The following is a 22,021-nucleotide window of genomic DNA, read 5'->3' on the forward strand; positions in this document are numbered from 1 at the left end:
AGACGGGAAACTCATACCTTGGCTATTTGCAGGTATGACAAACCCTGTGGGATGTTTTGTGATAGGGAATCCCTTTCCATGCAAGTCGATCAGAATTTGCCAGGTCAAATTCCTCCCCCATTTCCAATGGGAATGAACTCTTCACTTCCTGTGCCAAACTGCAGAGTATATCTGGACTTTGTCCTCTGCACCAATGCCATCTGTTGTAATCTTTCAGTGGTATGGCCAGTTGCAATCTGCCTTTTCAGTTACTGTTTTTCAGCTGTTCTTTTGTTACCCTCAGTAGCTACTTGTATTTTAATGTACTTGCACATATTTTAATGCACTTGACCTATCTGATGAGAGGTGTTGGGCAGCCTCACTACAAAGGAAAGAAGCTTACTTTATGCTTTGGTGTCCAGGTCACAAAACCCTCGGAAGGTACATCAATTTTTGTTCCACTTCCTTACATTTCATGAGAACTTGAACTCAAACTTCTCCCAGGGAAGCCAATGTTGCAGAAGTACAGAACCACCAAGAGTTTATGAGGAGTAGAGATACCTGTAGTGCACTAAGCTACACTTCTTACACTTCCAAAATATCTTCTCTCTGTTAAGGCCTAAACTTGCCCATGTGTCACATTTACCCTGGATGCCATTGCATGCACAGGGCAATGATGCAGATCAGCAGTCTCTGCCAATTTATTTTCTTTTTTTTTCTTTTTTTTTTTTTAGAGGAGTTACCTGCTGCATGAGTCTGCTGCCTCTGGCAGGCTAAGATGGGAGAGGCTCCTGGAGTTCACTTTCACGCTACATGGACAAGCAAAGAGGCTCCCTGGCTACTCTCAAGGTATTTCTCGAAAGACAGAGTGGTGGATAACCCCTTATCACCTCCATAGGACCGGTTATCATGTTGTCTACTCGCAGTGGAAATCCTCTAATAAGCCACAGGCACTAGATTCTAATTAGATATCTGCACAAACTTGTTGTCTGCTTAGGTGTACGTAGGCTTTAGTGGCTGAAGAAACTTCCCTTCAGGGTCTGGATGTTTCCTGTCTTAGTGGGAAAAGGTGTTGTGCTTTGCAGTGAAATAATGCATTGTCCAGACTTAAGCCAGATATGAGAAGACTCTCTTGGCAGGTTTGGGCCACACCCAAGAGCTATTACCTTTCTTCCCCTGAGAATGAATGAATCCTGACAATTATTTGTGTGTGTGTAGGGTAGAGATCTGAACTAGAGCTGATCAAAGATGGAGAGCACAAGGGGCCTTCAAAGCTAGCCTTTCTGCACAGGTAGCCCCAGGATATACGGTTTACGTGAAAACAAAGCTTTCACACGACCAGCAAGGTGGTGATATCTCTGCCCATTTATCAGCTGAACAGTTAGTTACCAGAAATTGTGCAGCTCATTGAAGTGTCTTCCCTTTCCTGTCCTGTTCGTCTTTAGAAGCTTTTGTGAATGCTTTTGTCTCTTTTGGAATTAGTAATTAAGTTCTTTTCTTACTCTCACTGCAACATGGCTTCAGGTAAAGGTGACACTGAAGTAACTGCCTGATATCACAGTTGTCAGTCCAGACAGATTTAGCATTCTCAAAGTGCTTATTGAGAAACTCTCACAAGCATCCACTTTGCACCACAGGTACAGAGTAGCAGGCTGTCCAGTTGGATGGGGCGATGCCCTTTGATGCCCAGCCATGCCCAGCGGAGCCACCTGGCAAACAGCAGAATTGGGGAGCACACCTGAGCTGCAAGAGCCTCCAGAGAGAATGTGGGAGTCCTGGTGAGTAACACGCAGCAGATAATGGCTTGTGGTTTCAGGAGCACTGGCAGTATTTCAGCGCTGTGCTGCAGGGTTCACCTTCACAAGTAGTGTTGGATAGAAAGGTGATTGGTGTGTGACCCAAAATAACCCAAAAAAGAAAAACCTTTTCAGTCTTAAAGTATGCCCTAGCAATGAAAGGATGGTGTCATCTGACCTACTTGTGTGGAGAGGTTTGTGTTCTGGGTACACTTACCTAGCAGGAAGCTTGGAGGAATTCCAGTGAAATGGGAATGTTGTGCAACATGCGTGGCTCTAGTTCCCCGCTGAACTAGAAGAAGATATTCGAAGACTCTTGTTTAAGCCATTGGTCTGGAGCAATTCCAGGCAACTTGATTTAAAGTAAACATCCTGGATGCAGTGTGTCAGATACTAGCACAATATTGTTTTAGTCTTTCTCATTTCTCCTGTGGGAATAATCATTTCATGAAGAAGGAAAGTGATCTAATGAGAGAATTAAGTCAAGAGCTTGAACATTGAATTAATCACAGCTGTCTGAGAGGGGAACCAAGGCAAACTCCACAGAGAGCTCGCTGCATTTCTAAGGAAGGAGGCCAAAAGAATACTAAGACTTGGAGAGCAGTTGGTGATCAAAACAGAGGCAGAAGAGATATGTTTTTAGTAGCTAAAGGGAAGCAAAACTGTGCAGCAGGGAGAGTTTCCTCCTCTCATTTCTCTGAGATGTTAAATCTTAGTAGGAAAGGATCTCTGCAACCTTTTCTTGGAGGTGTTGGAAGGTGCTTGATGTTGGGGTCTGATCCTCACTGTGTTCTTACACTTACCTGAAGTAGATGATTGATTTCATAGCTTGGCTTTTTTTTTTTTTTTTTCACCATCTGTCTAGAGTTGTCCTGCAGCTTCACACTGACCTGCTCACTAAGGTGACTTTATTGAAGGTGCAAGTCTTTTTTTAACAAAAGGAAAAATGAGTTGTGCTAGAGAATTGTCAGTCTGCAGGAACATAGGACTTTTAGTCTTGCCATTAGTAAAGTTTGGCCATGTTTCAAATTGTAATCCAAATCCTAATGCTTTTTGGACTCCTTGCTTAACTCTTCTTGTCTAAATCACCGTGTTCCCTAGGATAATAAAGTAAAGCAAACACACAACAGACCTCTGAGCTGTCCAGAGCATGTGACAAATTTTAAATAGAATCCCAGTTATGCAAAACTTTTGAACAGAAAAAAAGGAAGGAAAATAACCATAAAATTTGCACAAATTCCACTAGTTTTATTCCCTTTATTTTACATAGTCATTCTCCTAGGAAGTATTGCACTTGTATTGACAGAGCTTGGGAGCTGATTTCATTGAGAAGATGGATAGAGTTAAACTCTGCCTGGTAGCCATCATGTTCCACGGCCTGTGCGTGTAGTGGGGTCATTCCAGAAGCAGTGCCTCCGTGGAATGTGAGATATGTCACGAACTCTGTAACTGTTAGTAGGATGGCTGCAGGTCCTGAATCTGCTTGCTCAGTGGGTCAGGACATCCAGGGCTCTGCATATACTGAAGCCTTAAAAGATAAAAATTTCCACAGTGCAACATTTCAGCTGTAAATGGCAAAGGTGGCTAATACTCATCCTAGTTCCTTGGCCGTTCTGCTGTTCCCTTGCCATTTATTTCCCTGATTGTATTTTTCCTTGACTTGCCTTTCTTCAGTGCAAGCACTCTTAATTTTCCTTTACTGAATTTCACCCTGGGGGGCTTGGACTAGTTCTCTGGTCATTTCTACTCTAATCTTGTCCTGCAAAGTGCTTGCAAAATGTCTGCTTCATTGTCCACATGAACAAAAGCATTGACTAGAATCAGAACAGATCCTTTGGAATTCCTAGCAAAGGAATGTAAAGACAACATACTCACAGTAATATTCTAATATATTTGTAGCCAGCTGAGTGCCTCTGTTATGCTGATTTTGTTTGCACTTTGTTTTTCTCTGTTTCCTTATCAGGATGTCACATTGAATGTTATAAAAATGCTATCAAAACATTTAAAAGGCTATATCTCATCTACACCCATTTATTTTTTAGCAGGCTGGTTGTATCTCAGTAAAGGAAATTAGCCTGTTTTGAGGTTATTTGTCTGAAATAAACTCATAATGATAATTTTTTATCGTTTTGTTATCATTCAAGTTGCATGGAAATACGTTGTTTAATAGCTTGTTCTGCTGTGAGCTTTTTTGTGATATTGTATTTCATAAAATTCCTTTTATAGTTTTTACATAAAAGCTTTTGTCCAAGGAATACCTTACAAAGCACATTTGCAGGGTGAAATAAGGCTCTGAAACAACTTGTTTGTGCTAGTCCTAGTTCTGCAATACTTGCAGTGATCAGATAAGTTTCTTACTGACTCTCTCAGTGACTCAGTTTGCTTCTCACTACTTATCTTCCTCTCAGGTATATTTTGAAGATTAATTAATATTTATAAAACACTCTTAGTGAAACCTGCACATGAAAAATGCAACAGAAGTTGAAAATGTCATCGTTATCGATGTTTATTATTTTTTAAAAGGGAAGCTATATTGCAATCAATATCAATGGAGAATTATGAACTCTAAAATAGACCGGGGACTCTAGAGACAATACAGGAAATTGTGGCTGGCACAACTAAACTGAACGTGAAAACAATTGACGAAGAAAGCCTTCCACTGGCACAAGATGCAGAGGGCAGGTTTTGTTAATAATGCCTAGTACTGAAATAAATGTAGGATTAAGTATTTGCATTGCAGAAGGATGATGAAGTTCTTTCCAGTCACCGAGTAGTTAAAGAGGAGGTTCATCATCATCAGTAACATTAATAATTTTTAAGCAGCAGGCTCAGATAACCTATACTAAAGAGCTCTAATGGATTTGTCCAGAGAGATCTCATCTGTAATAACTCTTGGCATTTCAGTGAAATTTCAGAAGACTCATAGTATTGTGCTAATATTTAAGCAAAGAAAACTAAATAAATGGAACAAGCAGGGTGACCCAGTTAGCTGTATTATGGTTAACATGACACCAGGCAGCACTGTACAAAAGGTGGTGCATGGCCAGGTAGCAGGTAAGTCAATAACTGGCACTCGTTTTTATTGTTATCAACACTGTCATGGTGAAAGTTAATTTATTGATAAAGTTTGTAGGGCTTGTTCCAACAGGTTACTGTAGAAACGTATTTCACAACGTGTTTCACAAAGCATTTGATCTTCCATTGTGACATTTTGATAAAGATCTTAGTTGAGCGTAGTGTCACTAAAAACAGAGATGTTTCAGTTGTCTGGGCTAGTATGGGTCCGGAAGCAGGGCATGTGCTTTTCTGCTGTGATGCATAGAAGGCACCAAATAAAGTCAGCATTAGCTGGGGTTGTCTGCAGTCATCAGTAGCTTGGATCTTTCTTTTCACTGGTGTGAAAGCATGCACTTCACTGCATGCTTTTGTAGTTTGTTTTTTAGTGGTTTGTGTTATTTTTTTCCCTTTATGCTAATCTTTTTGTAAATCTGAAATGACCACTGATAACATTTCTGAGGGACACAGAGATTGTCTAAGAGGTAAGTTACTGAAAGCACACAGCAGATGGAGCAAATGGTGGCGTAGGAAGGTTGGTCCGTTCACACAAAGGGCTTGTAGTACAGCCTGGTTCAAAGCAATACACCTAAGAGTTAGGATCACAGTTCAGACTTCTGGGATCAGGGAGCTGGAAGAGCATAATGCCAAAAAATCATAACACAGAGACACTGGAGGCATTGAAATAATCAGAATGATGCTCTTGTAGACTTAGGCAGTGCAGTTTTGGAAGTGTGTGGAGAGGCAGGGGTGTGGTCTTCTTTCTGTAGCTCACCCTTAGTGCTGCCATGGAGTATGGTTTTGATGCGTACAATTTAGGGTGTATATTCGTGACTGGAGCAGGTACAGAGAAGAGATGTAAGTATGGTCTGAAGGCAGAGGGAATGTCTTATAATGATACGTAAACTGAATGGAATGAGCTGTTCAGAAGGGTTTAGCAAAAAAGCAGTGGCTGAAAGCTGAAACATGACAAATATTAAATTAGTGATAATCTTTAACACTGAGGAAGAAGTTGTCAGTGCAATCTCTTCATTGGTTTAAGTTTTAAATCAAGACTAGAGCTATTTCCGGAAGATAACTTGTATTTGAACCAAACATACCTGAATCAATCAGAGTACCCAAAGCATAGGGGACAGTTTCTGTGTTAGGGACAACTGCGTAGGTTGACTCTTTGGCTTAGCAAAGAGATGGCTTACAAGAAATACGGTCGCCCTGCAAAATCACCGGGGTCACAGAAGAGTTAAATGTATTGCTCAGGGTACATCATGAGTCAGTGGGAAAGTTATGAATGGGAGCTGAATGGTCTTGGTCTCTTAGCTGCTGTAGGATCCTGTGCTGTTCAAGAGCACGCATGGCCGGTCTCATGGGTCATCCTGAAACTAAGCATGGAAGAACTTTGTTGAGAGTGGTTTCAAGGGTGACTTAGCTTGCTAGAGCAAAGAATAAAGGGGGATGGGAAAAATAGAGCAGAGATGCAGGCAGAGACAATTGTGCTAAATTTAACAATATAAAGGAAATCTTTGGCAGTGGTGGTACAGAAGCTGTTTTTATGCTAGTGAAAGGGGATGATTAATTATTGAATTAATTTTGCACAGCAAAACAGAAAGGAAAGTTTCTGCTCTGACTCAGGTGCCTCTGCAATCAAGAAGGGCAGGAAAGAACAAGGTGAAAGGGGAAAAAGGGCTGGCAGAGCTTAACAGAAGGCTAAATTCTTGTTCTTACTTTTCAGACTGTAGAACTAACAAACTGAGTAGGCGTAAAATACAGATGTGACAAAGCATCATTCTAAAAACAATGCAATACTGGTAGGAATTATTCCATTGTTAAATATACCGAGAAGCTGATTAGGAGCAGAGCGTGACCTCATGGGTCTAGCATTACCATTGCAGCTGTGTGAAACCACTAAAGTAAACAAACAGCCCAGTGAAGAGTGTGATGGATTTTTAACATTCTCCTAGTTCAACAGGGTGTGCCAAGTCATTGTTTCAACTGTGGGCCAGATCCTTGAATGTTGTAAGGTGTCTCGCTCCACAGCCAGCACTGAGAGGATTCTGGTTTTCACGTGATGATAATCTGACCCCACAAATTAAATCCTTTTGTGATTGCCCTGGTAATACCCCAGTGAAAGGCTGTACAGAATGGCATGAACCTGTTTGCCCTCCAGTGATGTCAGAGGAGGCATGCAAGCATAAGTGAAAGCAGGATTTCATTCATCTTTACCTGATAAGTCCTCCTGGGACTGGTGCAGATCTCGGTTTTACTTTGATGGTAGCAGTATTGCTGGGAAGCAGAAATACTGATGGGAAAAACCTGAACCGGGTCCTCCCCGACGCTTCTGTTTGTCAGAACTCATTCTGTCTGTAGTTGTTCAATGGGATTAACTGCACTCAAAATTATGGCTCAAATTCATATTGTAGGAGACTTCGGTACTGCTATTGTTTCAGGTAAAGGGCCCAGACCCACTTTATACTGGCCATATATCATATATGGATCCAGGGATTTATCTAATACATCACAATCCCCCATTATGCAAGTTTTTTGTTTTCTTTCTTTTAAAATACAAAATAAATACATTTTCAGTTGCCAGTATCCAGGCTTACTGACCTATTTCTGCCTTCAGCACTTCTTCTTTGTCTGAGCAGCGTTTGGCACACAGGAATTTGTGACACTGAGTGATTGCCCCTACACTAACGAAGGGCTTAGGTTAAAGATTTAGTGCATTACTAGCATGGCCTTCCAGAGGTCTGCAGTTTTTACTGTTCCACCTTAAGTCTTCAGGAGCTGCCTGTGCTTTCTCGTCTTTGAAAATCAACCCCTTAATGTTACCTTCAGGCTTCCAGTTCAAGTCACAAGATTACACCTGCGCTAACTTGCCTGGGAGCTTTGTGATGCAGATGCAAAAAAATCAGAGAAGGATGAATATAACCAACCATTGATTTATTATGTTCTCGGAAGTGAGGGATAAGGCAGGCTGGCACGATGCCCTGAGCCCAGCCTCCACAATGATTTCTCTCCTCCTGACATGCATCCACCAGCATTCATCTTGCGTCTTCCCCTTCCTCTCCCTGCATTTTCTCAAACTTCAGGAGTTTATTTTGACAGGCCTGCTCCTCACTGCTGCTGATACTGGAGCTTTCCTCTGAGCTTTCAGACAGGAGATGCTTGACTGCCATCATGTCCTTCTTGTTCATTTGCAAGCAGAGGCAGGAGGATTCGCTCACCTTGAATGATTCCCCCCACATATTCTGACACATGTCGGTTCCATTTGCGTACATCTGTATGTCAAATAAGAAATGCATCAATTTCTTTTACAAATAATTGAGTTAAGTCAATTAGTATCAATTTGGTAAACATCACTTTTAAAAATGTGGTACAACATTATAAAAAAGTAGTCTGCAGCCATCCACTGTCATGCTCTGTGCCATACTTCATCACTTTAAAATATTATCCAGTCCCACCACTGGCAAAAGAGATTTGCCTGTTGTGAGAGCGAGTGATTACACAAAGTGCAATGTGATGAACAGCCAGCCCTTTGTTTCCATCGTGGGGCTGCTGGCCCAGCTAGATTTCTGGGGCTGACAGACTAAAGCTGTGTACAAGAGGCTGGATGACTTGCAGCATGTCAGGGCACTCTGACATGTCTCAGGCTCTGAGTAGTGCCGAAAGTGCCAGACTGAGTGTTTTGAAAACTGGAATCTCTTTATTTACAGGCTTGAGACATCCCAGTGGAGTCACAGCTCTGTGGGATCACACTGTGCCTGCTGAAGTGTACATCGTGACCAGGCAAAACCTCACAAAGAGAAGGGACATAACTCAGAAACTGCTTGATGAAAAGAAGACGTACAACTGTGGGCCCCCAGTCTGCCTCTGAAGTGCTTTATCCAGTGGTGCAAAGGGCTTTCTGGCTCAAGAAATTGCAAACTGCAGCTTCTTGCACTCTCTGCAAGTGATTTTGTCCTGTTCTTGATGCTGTATCATTTTGTAAGGCTTCTGCATCACAGGACCCATGCAGCCATACAACAAAGATATTTCTTGTTTGCCAGGCTCCCATTGTGACAACCTTCTGTCCTCCCAGCTTGAGCCTGACTAAAGAATATTAGTTTAGGAGTTACCATGTCCAGGCAGAGAGCAGGCCGAGCACTTTATCTTCCCTGCTTTTCTATCATGTGTTGTTGAAGTTCAATCCTTATGTTTCTAATAGAAGCTTTAGATACTTCCCAAGCAAAGCTAAGAATGAAGTTGGGGGTGGAAGGAGTAGAAGCCTTGGAAGTTAAGGAGAGAGACTGTTAATGACTGAAACAGGGGATGAGGCAGCAGGACTGTGTCACTGATTCACTTCGTCACCTTGACCGTGTCACCAGGATCTCTCTGCAGGGAGACGTTTCATCTGTGGTAGCACAAGCAGTCCTTGCACATGACACTGATTCAGTATTGTGACAGCGTTTCTGTTTGTGCTGTTATTTCTGGATGGTGTGCTGGTTTATCAGCAGCAGCAGTGCATACAAAGATCTGACACTGTGAATCTAGCAGAAGGTGCCCTATCTTTGTCAGGAGACTTCTGCATGGAAGGTGTTCTGTGTGCAAACAATTAATGATTACACAGTTAAATCTATTGTCTGGAAGTGGGACTGATCATCTGTAGTCCTGCAGCTTCTGCTCCACAGATTTTCTTCAAGTTCTCCTTGCGAGATGTCTCCTCATCTCCCCATGTGCAAAACTATGCTGACTTGGACTGTGCTGGAAGGCAGATGAGATGAAATATAATCACCGCTTTTGACTTAGAAATCTATCCTGTGCAAATAACGGAGAATCCATTCCAAAAAGCCCCAAAAGCTCTAGTCTGTAACACATCTCAGTTCACTCCAGCCCTGGCAAGGGCTTGCTCTGTGAATGCTCCATTTGCTGGAGGACTGCAGAGGTTCGTTAGTGCACTGCCAGCTGGGAGCAATGCAGGGTCAGAAATGGAAAGGTTGCTGCATCTAGTTCTCCTCTCGTGTTCTTAGGGCAGCTGGACCTGAGCTGTTTCTTTCCAGCCATTCCTGTGCATTTCAGCAGCATGAGGCATTTTCTTCCAGTTCCTGTCCAGCTTCTGGATTTCTACCTGCTCTCACCTAATCACACTTAAAATATTAAGTTGTCATGTGAGTTTCCTTAGGTCCATACGCAAGAGTCATGGCTACATCCTATTCTTATTTCCCACAGGTTCTGTAACATGTATTCATGCTCTTCTACTTGTTAAATTAGTCATTTAATGTTGGCCTTCCTCCTAACTGTTTAAAGATCAGAGCATAGCCAGAATGCTGCGGCAAACAAACAGTGCTCACAGCCCATTTAACAAACATGTCCCTAATTTACTGCAAAGGCTTCTGATTCTTCAGCTTCTTGAAGAGTGTTCTAGTCTGTGCATTAACAGCACTTGGGAAGCACTCCGTCGGGAGAGCAATGATAAAATGTGCTTCACTTTAGCCAGGCTAAAACTGGCTACGATCCATTGCACATTCTTAATATTTAGCGTTTGTTCCAAATAGTCCTTACAACCACATGCATATGTCAAATGTAGGGCTGCTGATTGCTCCTCCGTGTGAGCTGAGAGCATCAAAAGAAAGTAAGAGTCTGTCCACAACACTTTGACATTGGAGAGCCTTTTGTGCCTTCCAGATAACACTAACTTTCTTTTCCATGAGTTGGGTGCAAACCACGTTACTCCAGTGTTTGTATATCATCTCATTTTCATACGGGAAATGTGTTTTTTTAATTGATCTGAAGCAGCTTCATCTTTATTCTCACTTACCATGCAAGCCTATGTTTGGTAAAAAACATGGGCAATGTGGGGTGTGGTTCCACTTATTTCAGGAAGAGCTGCGTCTGGCTTCAAGTGATAAGACCCCTGGATTGGCTGCGTGTTTTTCCCAGCAGATGGTATATTTTCTTTAAGAAATAAGTACCAGGGAATTTAAGGTTGAACCCTTCTATCTCTGGACTAGGGACAGGTTGAACAGGGACTAGAGATTATTTACGGATTATTATTGCCTTCACTTCACCTGAAACTACTGATGATTTAGCATATCTGGGAAATTAAGCTGTAACTTTCTGCAGCCCATTTGTTTTTTGGCCACCTTCCTGAGCCTGCTGATTAGTGTCACTGTTACTTTTTAGTGCCAATTCTACAGGGCAGACACCAATCCTGTGCTAACTGGACTGTGACTTCCCACTTATATCAGTTACTGAACTGACTTCTGGAAGCACATGCACTTGAACGGATTTCAAAACAACTAATGTGGGATCTCTGCAAGCCATATTAGCAGTCCCTAAGCACTGCACATAAGTTCTGTTCACTTCTTCGGTTTAGACAGTTTTTATATACTCAGTGAAGTTCAATTGTTAATAATATTCAAAAAATGTAGCAGTTTTAAGCTGTATAATCTTGCCCTGATCCTAAACTTACTTTAGTCACTTGAAAAAAATCCTTTTTGACTCATGAACGTCTGTGGATCAGTTTCCAGGCAATTTTGCTCCCATAAGTCTTGCAATTTCTCCTTTTACACATTTTTCTTCATGAAATTATTTATCCTAACTATCAAACATTCTCAGAAAGATGGGATGAGCTCCCAGAAAGCTTGTCAGTGCTGCTTATTAACTTTCAGTGTTAAACAGAACAAAGTTAGCTCTGTCTAGCTGTTGGCAGACACAAAAGAGAATGCTCATCAGAGATACGACAGGTCTATGGAGCATAAAAGGGAGACGATTAGAAGAGTGCAAGGACTTAGGGGTTTGGAGTATGGAGAAGGACTTGAACATGAGAATGTAAAATAGGGAAAAGGGCAAGGAAGTCGAAAAAGTAAGAAAGCCTTAAAAATTCCTAGTGATTTGGGAACTTACATCCCAGTTTAAAAAGACAGGGGCATGTAAAGCCCTGCATCATCTAAGGAATCTTATAAAATGTATCTCGATGTCTTTTCTATTGTATGACCAAGGTTCATTTATCTTTTATGGTCCAACCCCACTGTAGTTAACATATCAGTGCTGCTTGAACATTTATGCTAGTATCACAAGTGGTATGTATGGTGATTAACTAAGTGTGTGTATATTTAATGAGAGATCTACATAAATATAAATGCTTTAAAGTGTATATATTTGAAAAATCTGATGTAGGTATAGCTTGAAACTCCTGAAGTAAAAATAATTTACATATTTCATTTTACATCCACATATTCAGGAATAGAACTCAATGTCATTTTTCTTCTGCCCCAATCGACCACGTTTTCTTACCTCACTGTATGGGATACATTTATTCTTACAGCGGTTTTCTCCACTTTCATTCCATTCCCAGTCCGTCAGCCAGTTGTGAACACATGTAGAATCATCTTTGCAGGCTTCAAACCTTCATGGAGATCAGTGTGGAAGACAGTTATTTTTCTGACTGTTTTTCAGTGTACTGTAGAATGGAGATTCAGCTCAAAAAGTCTGGGGGCTATGCTAGCTGTCTGATATGGTCACACAGTGCATTTTAGCAACTGATCTGCACATTAAATGTGCACATTACCTTAGCCTGACATGTACATAAACTCTGAACTGGACAGGAAGACCTAAATCCCAATGAAAACTGAACATTTCACCCACTGCGTTTCATACTCACAGGTTTAAGTAAAGGGCTCACATTCGGAGGAGCAGCACTCTTTTCTGCTTGGGTAAGTTTGCTGATGTTACCAAGTGAGAATGTATTGTGTGGGAGAGGGTTTTATGAATGCTCATTGCCAACATCGTGGCATAGTGCAGGTACCCTAAAAGTGAACTGTCACCTGAGAGGGAAGTAGGGAAAGTTCCTATTTATGAGTTAATATGGGAAAGGATGAATGATAATCCCTGGGCATAGGATTGCTATGAGGATTGCTCATCGACAGAGGGAAAAACTAGAAAGAACAAAATCTTATAAACTAAGAACATTTTCAAAGAAGTTAAACTTGAAGTGCAGGAGGAAAAATAAGAGACTTGTAAGGTATAAGGTCTAAAATTTTAAATTTTAAGTGATTTTTAAGTCGTAAGCAGTAATGTAAAGAAAAGCTGGTAAGCAGGCTGGACCAGTAGTGTATGCATCTGGCTGGTCTATGTGATGAGAGTTCTCATGATTTACCATTATCCTACATCGTTTCCTTCCTTCCTTTCACTTCTTTTATGTTCTACTTTTTGGCTCTTACCTTTCCTAAGGATCCCTTCCTGCAGATCAGTTAACATCTACTTAAATTTAGTCTCAATGGCTTCAGGCAGACTATTCACACCAATAATTGAGAGTGCCAAACCCATGAAGCACATCTTTCAAAAAGTAAGAGTTGTTCAACATTGCATTTATAATGAATGTTTTTGGACGTATTTTCCGTTTGTCTTTTTTAATCTTCAGGGTCATGTTTCTAAAACTATTTTGATACCACAAGGACAGCAGCCTTATATTTTACAGTGACATATGAGGTTGTCACATAGTCACAGAATTACAGGAACTAGACATTGCAGCACATTTACAGTTGCAGAAAGGTGAGGATGTGTACATCTGCAGAACCTTCACTGCACAGTGCCTTGAAAATTAGGTCACAGCCAGCACCAGGAATTCAGGTGTTGCTCAAGTAAAAATACTAATTACAAGAGAGTAGACCGGTACAGGCACATTTGAACTTAACTGTTAGCACTTTTATTGCACTGGTGGCTGAAATGACTTTAAGCATATTTGCAGTGCACACAGAAACCATACATTAGGATTAAAATATTCCTGCTTCTCATTTTCACATTGAAGTTTCTGGGGCAGGAGACTCGTATGCTTAAATGTGTTTATCCATGAATGTGCTGCCAGATCTAGGGGCTCTGCTGGAAATACAGGCTGCAATTTGATAAATTAATATAATATGACACCAATAGGCAGATCCTACCAGATTGTGCCATGGCTGGATGAGCAATTAGGGACTGTTAGAATTTTTGGCTTGTTGCTGGGTAGCCTGGCTGAGAAAGACAGAGGGAGGCAACTCCCCAGTGCCAGCTCTTTCTCTAGTGCTGGTCACTTCACCTGCTTGAATGTACGGCACAGTTCTGAGCAGCAATGCAAACTTTTACTTAATCACCATCTTTGAACTCTCCACATACCAGCATCAGCTTCAACAATTAGCCCTTGATTCTTCAAGCCATGTAGGCATGTCCTTCGCTTTAATCATGCACTTAAATCCATTGCTTTTCAGCAAAGTAGGTCGATATCTACTACGAGCTGCCTAATACTAGCACGTCCACTGAAAGCAGTTGTGCCCTTCCCATGGGCTTCCTGTTATTTATTTATTTATTTACTTACTTACTTATTTTGTTTCCTTCCTTTATTTAGCTAAGTAGTTTTCAGCCCCATGGGTTCCCTGACCAGGAACGTTTCACGGCCTCTCAAAAAGTGCTCCTGGCACATGGATGAGGATAGGGTATGGGAAAAGAATGAGCAGCCCTTGGGGTTTAGGGGAGGGCAGAACTCTTTTTTTTTTTTTTTCTTTCTTTTTTTTTTTTCTTCTTTCTTTTTTTTTTCTTCTTTCTAATTAGTGTCACATTCAGTTGTACTTTTCAAACTTAGGAGTGTGTATTTCAGAGTTTTACTGAACTGGGGTATTCATATCATACCTCTGTCTTCCTTGGGAATCTGAATAAAACAGGATTATTAAAGAATTTTTATTCAGTGTTACCTACAGAATTGTCAGATGAGATGTTTCCTAATTATGATTATTGCCTGACTCTGTGGTTTGTTATATAAGTAGGTAACAAGGGATAATTCTATTTTCATCGTTTTTTCTTTCCCTATGGAAGTAATTAGGAAGCTAAGTTTGTGAAGAATCACGACTTCTGAAAAGTCTGATTACTGCTGTCCAGAAATCCATGAGTGGCTTCTTCAAACATTAATTACAACCCGTGAGAAACATGGACATAAATACTTAAAAGATCCTTTCCAATCACACCAGCACCCTATGTGCAGTGGGTAGGATATTTTTATATTAAAGCTGTTTTTTTTTTTTTCTTTTTTTCTTTTTCTTTTTCTTTATAATCAGCTGTTTCTCTGTTAAATGGCACAGGGCCACTTCACAGGTGGGTCAGAAAATGGCTTGTACCTCAGGCTCTTTTAAAAGCAATAGTTTTATGACTAGAGGGAGCAAGGAATTCTAAGACAATAGGAAGAAAAAGAAGGCCTCAAGCCAGTCAGATGAATTTCTTTTAAATGAAGTCACTGCTCATTCAGAGTCCTCTGCACATTTCTGGCCACAAAGACATACAGTATGCAGCAGGCACACTCGCGGCATGTAGAGAAAGTAGGTCACATCACTACAGTGCTACGGCACGCTAAAGGGACTCCAATGAATAGAACATGAAAAAAAATGGTACTTTAAATCACCAGAAAGGGTAGGAATTCTGTCGAGGCTCTTCTCTAGCCTCAGGCCTTAAGCAGGGTGAGGGAATGGGTTTGACATTGGCATTAGGCAGGCGTACGAAGCAGCATGCGCAGTAATGGGGCATCTTTACATTTTGGATTCAGGCCAGGCATCTGTGACGCCAGCAAGGGCAATAGATCATTGTTCAGGATTTGCTTTGAGCAGAGCCTACTCTCTACCAGGAGGCTCCCTATTCTGGCAAATTAACTGCTTTTCCCTGTGCAGCAGCTCCCGACCACATACACACACACTTTTCAACAATGAAAGTTAAAAATGCTGTTTGCCTGGATGTTCTGGTAATATCCAGGGAACACTGGGGATCTTGTGACGTAATACTCACCCACCATATACATTTTGGGTATAAATCTCATTTATACTAAGTCTGGCTTAAACCACTTCATTGTGAAAAGGATTTTGAATGGATGCAAACTAAATTTACAGAGTCTATTTTCTTTCATCATTACATTTTCAATGAATGTAACAATTTGATGACTTTGTGTGCTACTGATGTGGATCCTATTTAAATTGTCTTAGGATACATCTGGTTTAGATACTGCTGTTCTCTCACTTTGCCTGTTAGGTCTGTTTTAAAGCCCACTGGCACCTCTGATGCTTTGTTATCCAAATGCATTCACATTTCAGTGATATTTAATACTGAGGTTTGAGATTCTGAGCACCGAGGCAAATTCAGGGTGTCAGTCTTTTATCTTCAAGGAGGTCAATAATCCGGATTTAGTTTAGAAGGTTACCAGAAATGTGGGCAGGAAGACTGCACATGACACATCTGTTACTGAGGCACATGGAATTTCCTAACAGAAATGAAATTCATCACTAGAGGAAATTCTAGGGAAGCTGAGAAATAGACCAGACCTTCTCACTATCTTCCATTACAACTACAAGCCATGCTTCTTGTTTCCTTCCTTGGCAGAAGACAATGTAGACATGTTTAAAGGCAAATTGTACCAAAATACTGCGTTGCATGCATGACTTTCCCCTTGGAGAGGAGATGACAGTGTAAATGGATCCATGCATCAATAATATTGAAGTTACATAAGCTTTACTACAGAGCTGCACAAAAGAGAACGTGGCTGTATGTTACCATGTGTTCTGTATGTTCTGTGCTTCCAAGAAGAACTCTTTGGTAACATTTTTAAAGTATGAAAACAGTTTTCCATGATTTTCAGGGCAGCCTAAGGGATTCAGACATTCACAGTTCACTACCTTCAAGGGACACTAGCAGTTACAGTCCCACAGTGTGATCACAGCCTGTGCTGCTCGTACCACGCTTCACATCAATTTAACCATACAGACAAGTTACTGTAGTTACTAGGCACAACACGAATGTGATGCTGGGACTTGAATGAGGCACGATGACATTATTTACGATGGAACATCTCAGGGAGGGAGGGAGAGATACATGCTGGATATGGACCCCTGAAAAAATCTCATTACTCCACCTAGATATGATGCTCCTGCTCCAAGACTAAGGACAGGTGGGGGTGCTGCATTGTCCCAATACATGTCTTGCATTCAAAAAGTAATGTGATTCTCTGATGCTGTATTTTGGGAAGCAAAATTAAATGCTGTTACGCTTTCTCATTACTGTTATTATTATTAGCATTATTTGTCTGCAAGTTTCTCTGAGATTCAAGCTTTTAGAAATGGCTTTGGAGACAGGGATGATTGAAGGAAAAAGAAAAGGCTAAATATGATTAAATTATATTTAAAAAATCAAAATATACATGACCTGGCTGCTTTCATGATTTTGTAGTGCATTTTTACACACAAAAAGAAACGTGTCATTTCATGGTCGAGTGTTTAGACTAGAAATGCTAACTGACTAAATGCTAACTTACAGATGTGGATATTTCAAGGGGTGGACGGGCCCTCACTGCTGTTAGTGCCTGTGCATGGGGGGAATGCTCTCTCATGTCACGCCTTTCTGATGCCACTGCATCACTCTTCCTCACGGGGAGCAGGGCGGTGCTGTCTCTGAGTCACTAAACTGTGACAAAAAATGACTCCATCCTGCATTCAGCCTGTGACGTTATTGTTTTGGAGGCAGTAGCTTAGCAAAGGAAAAGGTAGAGATGGCAAACAAGAAGCAAACAGGAAAAACAAGTGAAAAGCCATAAAGGTGTTGCAGCACTATAAAATGTTATTGCTACTTGCTCAGGAAGTCTGTGCTTCATGCACCTGTGCTTTCTGACACCTGAGTAGCACAGGCATATTAAAACAAAATAAAGATACTTTGATAACAAGGTGAACCTACCAGTCATCGCAGAAGCTTTTACACAGCGGAACAGACTGGATAGCAGCAGTGTAGCTGGGATGGATCCAGCGAGCAGCATGTGGAGAGCACCGGTAAAAGCACTCGATTTTCTTTGTGAAATCTTCACAGCTGTGGTGGGTGAGAAATGCCACAAATAAACACGTTTCTCAGCATCAGGGCTATAACTTCAATTTTCTAGACCTGCTTTGATGTGGATACAATACTACAGATTAGGAGAAAAACACAGAAAAGCATCGTTTTGTCCTGTTTGTAGCTAGGTTCCAAACTCATTCTTTTGGCATTGTGTACAGACTCTGACCGTGCAATTACCGTAGCCAACTAAAGGCTGCACAAATGTTTCCATGCATATTTCAGCCCTATTTGTGTAAGCTTTCCATAAACTTTCAAGGCCTTGAGTTTTCCTGGCATGGATGATTCAAGGCAATAATAAAATATTTTAAAACTATAGTACAATATTTTTTTTCTAAGTCGTAGTCTAATGGTTTCACTAATCTTTAGATTTTCCCACAGCCAGATGAAGTTACTTAAAAACACAGCTCTTCTGGGAGTGGCAGGCAATAGCTGTGACTTTTGCACATCTGTTTTTGCTTAATTGTTTTGTACTTTCATTCTTTCATTTCTGTATCTTGCCATGTTTCACAGCTCTAACATTTAACAGGGTACTAAAAATCTTAATTATGAAGACATTCTTCATGGTTACAAAACCCACAGGACTACAAGAATTTTTATTCTAAGTATTCAGAAGTTTTTATTTCTGTCCTCTTGTGAATTTTGTTTGGAAGAGTTAATCATCTAGTTGATCAGCTTTCCCAGCAAGGAGAGGAACCTGACCTGTGCTGAGGAGGGTTCACACTCGTTGCTGTGTGCTGGTTGCTTTGTAGGGGTGCAGAGGTGCAGCGTGCTTGTTACCTGCTGCGTTTCTGTCTGCTTTGCAGTGCCAGATCTGGTTCTATACTGAAAGCAAACTTTAAAAAACGTAACCTTTTATTGATAAAGAGGCATAAATCCCTCTGCACAAACCGTGTGTACTTAGGGATTGATGGGCTTTGTGAGAGGACAAAAAGAAGGGCTCGATGTTGGTCAGATACAGCCGGGAGGTGATGGGAAGGGGACTGGGTGGCATTCTCTCCAGGGCAACCTAGGGACAGTCCGTCTGCAGGGAGTTAACGTGCGTTGTGTGGCTGCCACAGCACAGCTCTGTTGAACCAGGACACAGACAACATCAAAGCTGACTTACGATTTACTGAGCTGCCCACATCTGTTCCAGTAGCTGTTGTTTACTTTAATTACTGGGGAATGAGCCAATTGCTCTGTGAAGTTTGCATAGCAACAGGAAGCTGTTGGGAATGAAACAAAGATCTTACAGTAAGGATTTTCTTTAACACTATGTTTGGAAGACTAAAAATGTAGGATGAATCTTTTTGGTCCATAACATGATAAAGTCTCTTGGTACTAACCGGATGCAGCCAGGCTCTTACGCTTTTGGTTTTGGAAGCAGCAGTGTAAATGAGAAGTGAGAGGGACTGGCATCAACGCTGCTTTGTAAAGGGGTGCCCAGGCAGCCCCACGAAGTCTACGAGTATTCTGCTAGATGTTATATGCTGAGGGGTACTCGTTTTAAAAGTTACCAAACAGAAAAAGAGAATTGAAGAAATGTGCTAAATATGCTTACTTTGCTCACTATGGAAGTTTAACTGTTTCCAATTTGTGTGGAAAACTACACACAATTGTAATCTGCTACAGTTAATTAAAGATTGCTGTTTTTAATTATTTAATAGGGACAGTAGTTAATTAACTAGTACAATCAAGAGGGAAATACATTTAAATTAATATTTAAATTATTTTTTTTTCCACTTAATGACAATGGGCCATCTTTGCTGTAAAGCTCTTCAAGCAGATGGAGATATAAAAAAAGTAAACTGCATCAGGTTTTTTAAAAGATGATAAAGAAAGCCACTGGGAGTTTTGCAGCTGACTTTGTTAAGAACCAGAATCTTACTCTTGATTCGCATGCTGCAAAATGCCATTGAGGGAGGTTTTTCAAATGCAATTTATACTGCATCTTAAATGTTTTTAAGAAGCTACAGGAATGGCCAGAACAATTAGCGTGTATGAAGCAGGACTTCCAGGCTAGCTGCAGCAAAACCATTTCCACTCTTACATTCAGAATACAGCGTGCACTCGTGCATATCTGGCTCAGGACTTGGCTTCAGTTTGTGGGTGTCCCCTTCCAGACATCCATACTTTTGACAGGTAGATGATGTTACGACAGCGAAGATGGTGACAGCAAACCTCAGCATCGTTTTTCAGTTCTTTTCCTGTATGGAGGCAAGTCTTTACTGGTGTCCTTTATTTCTAGGGAAAGTCAAAGGTCTGCTTTAAGAAAAGCCACACATATAAACAATTAAAATATGCTCAGCAGAGATGCATGTATAAATATTAGGACACTCATTCTCCCTTTCCTCTGCTCATGTCTAAAAACTTCTGCTACATATTTTTGACATTTGTGGCCAATGAAAAAAAGCATTAGTTCAGGAAATTAATAAAATTCATCATTTAAGAAAATGATTTTAATTTTCTTATACTGATGATTTTTTCTTCCGAGAGACATTCCACTGCTTCACTAGATTTGAAGAAAAAAGTGATTAGTCCTAAAACTTGCAGAGTTCTTATGCTCACTGGGACATAAAAACACTTAATGCACCCACAGATGAGCTAACAGTGGACTATAAGATGGTGGTCAGCACCTGAGTTGGATAAATTCCACCTTACCTTCATTGCGGCTACGCTAACTTATTTTTAAGAATCCGATCAATTATTTTCTGCCTCTCATGTAGAGTTCAGTCAAAAATGGAAGATAAAAACCATTTTGTCTGTGAGACTAAAATTTCTCTAAAAGACTACATATTGAGTTAGTTATACAGATAAATCTAGAACATGCTACATAGTTTAATGCATAATTCTTTATACAAGTTACTAGTTTAACCCTGATTTTTTTAGTTACATATTCCTAGTATCTTTTTGGAAGTTTTGCCTGAATAAGAACCACAGCTCTTCCATGTACCTAAACTTTTCAGATGTAAAGAAAACACCATGATACAGAAGAAAGAAATTGCCTGTACAGTTCCTCAGTAGTTTCTCACCTCTTTTGCTGTCCTCCTGGGTGACACTTCTCCCCGGAACAGAACCAGAGTAAATTGCTTTTCTCATTTTCCGCTTTATATACACACCATCTGGCATCAGTGCTCCAGAATTTGTTTGCCCTGGAGAGTTCCTTGACCCTTTGAAATGCTAACATAGATTTATCTCAAAAGCAGATGGAATGACCAGCACATAATGCCCTTTTATTGCTTGCAAATGTGGACATGATAAACAGGAAAGTACAAACATAGGTTTGAATTAGAAAAACAACAGCTCTCCTGTATACCAAATACAACTATCCCCCCGTCTGATTTTGCAATGATTTGTTATTAATTGTTAGATTAATTTTACACCAGTTTCATTAGGCTCTTATCACAGATTTCACTGAATTAGAGACATAGCAGATAACACATCATAATTCAGCCTGACTGGCTTAATTTTGACTATAGATACGGCAGCTTGCTTTGAGTTACACAGTAATTTTACTGCAGCCCCTGGAAGAGAACCTGTATCTCCTGATTCCCAGGTCTTTGCTCTTTGTTCAAAAGATTCTGCTTTTAACCTGCTGCTCTTTGCTCCACTTGCTCTACCTGCCTTATATGTAACCTTCCAGGTGGTGTCACAAACACTGGAAGAAACTGTCGCTTGACAGTGATCCCTGACCAGATGTCACCTGCGAGGTGTGCTTTCTGCAGGGAGGATTCTGCATCTGGACATAAACCGTCACAGGAGGTAGACCTGGTGATTACAAACAGTTGTACTTTGATGGATCAAATCTCACTGAGTTCTCTAACAAGCAACACCACCGACTACCCTGCAATTATTTAGATACATAAGGAAAATAGCATCTCTTGTTTCTGTGTTTAAAACACAATTGTGGTTTGTCAGGTAATGCTCTGGGGTCAGTATTTACAAACCTTTTTTGCTTGAAAAAAGCAAACATTGGCAGAGTGGAAGTGTGGTATTCATTGAGCAAACTTGCTGAGCATGATAATAAACCAATCTCTATTAAACTATAAGCATTGATTCCTATTCTGGCTCTAGCCTTGAGGCAAAAGTGCTGCTGGCTTAAAAAAGCTATTTTCAGATCAGCTGATTTTTTTTTCCCCTGGAATGAATTTAATTAAAAAGTTTAACATTAATTAACAAGTTTAAAGAATGAATTCGCTTAAGAAAAGTTTAAAGAGGCATAAAGTAAGTATAGAAGAAACTGAAGTAAATCTGCTACCTTATTACCTATGCCCTCACCTCAAGTGGCTTGACCTTGTGTTGGCTGAAACTAAAGGAGCTCCTTGCTGATTTGTAACGTAAAGGACTTGTGC

At 40.7% G+C, this 22,021-nt stretch overlaps 1 protein-coding gene and 2 long non-coding RNA genes across 3 annotated transcripts; 1 reads left to right on the forward strand and 2 right to left on the reverse strand.

The window, feature by feature from the left end:
* Nucleotides 1–484: 484 nt before the first annotated feature.
* LOC309881097 lies at nt 485–8,662 on the forward strand. The gene is made up of 3 exons (XR_014318076.1): nt 485–828; nt 1,617–1,757; nt 8,540–8,662. It is a non-coding gene; the product is annotated as an uncharacterized lncRNA (long non-coding RNA).
* Nucleotides 4,750–7,158, reverse strand: LOC309881098. The gene is made up of 3 exons (XR_014318077.1): nt 7,050–7,158; nt 5,930–6,208; nt 4,750–5,788 (listed from the first exon to the last, which is right to left on the reverse strand). It is a non-coding gene; the product is annotated as an uncharacterized lncRNA (long non-coding RNA).
* LOC309881096 (riboflavin-binding protein) lies at nt 7,280–19,962 on the reverse strand. The gene is made up of 5 exons (XM_082766686.1): nt 19,720–19,962; nt 18,796–18,895; nt 17,538–17,666; nt 12,099–12,210; nt 7,280–8,104 (listed from the first exon to the last, which is right to left on the reverse strand). Exons 1-5 carry the CDS (start codon nt 19,856–19,858, stop codon nt 7,868–7,870), a joined length of 717 nt encoding a protein of 238 aa, XP_082622812.1. The 5' UTR covers nt 19,859–19,962; the 3' UTR covers nt 7,280–7,867.
* Nucleotides 19,963–22,021: the final 2,059 nt, after the last annotated feature.

Source organism: Aythya marila (assembly GCF_965140915.1).
Source record: "Aythya marila genome assembly, chromosome: 8".
NCBI classification, from domain to species: Eukaryota; Metazoa; Chordata; class Aves; order Anseriformes; family Anatidae; genus Aythya; species Aythya marila.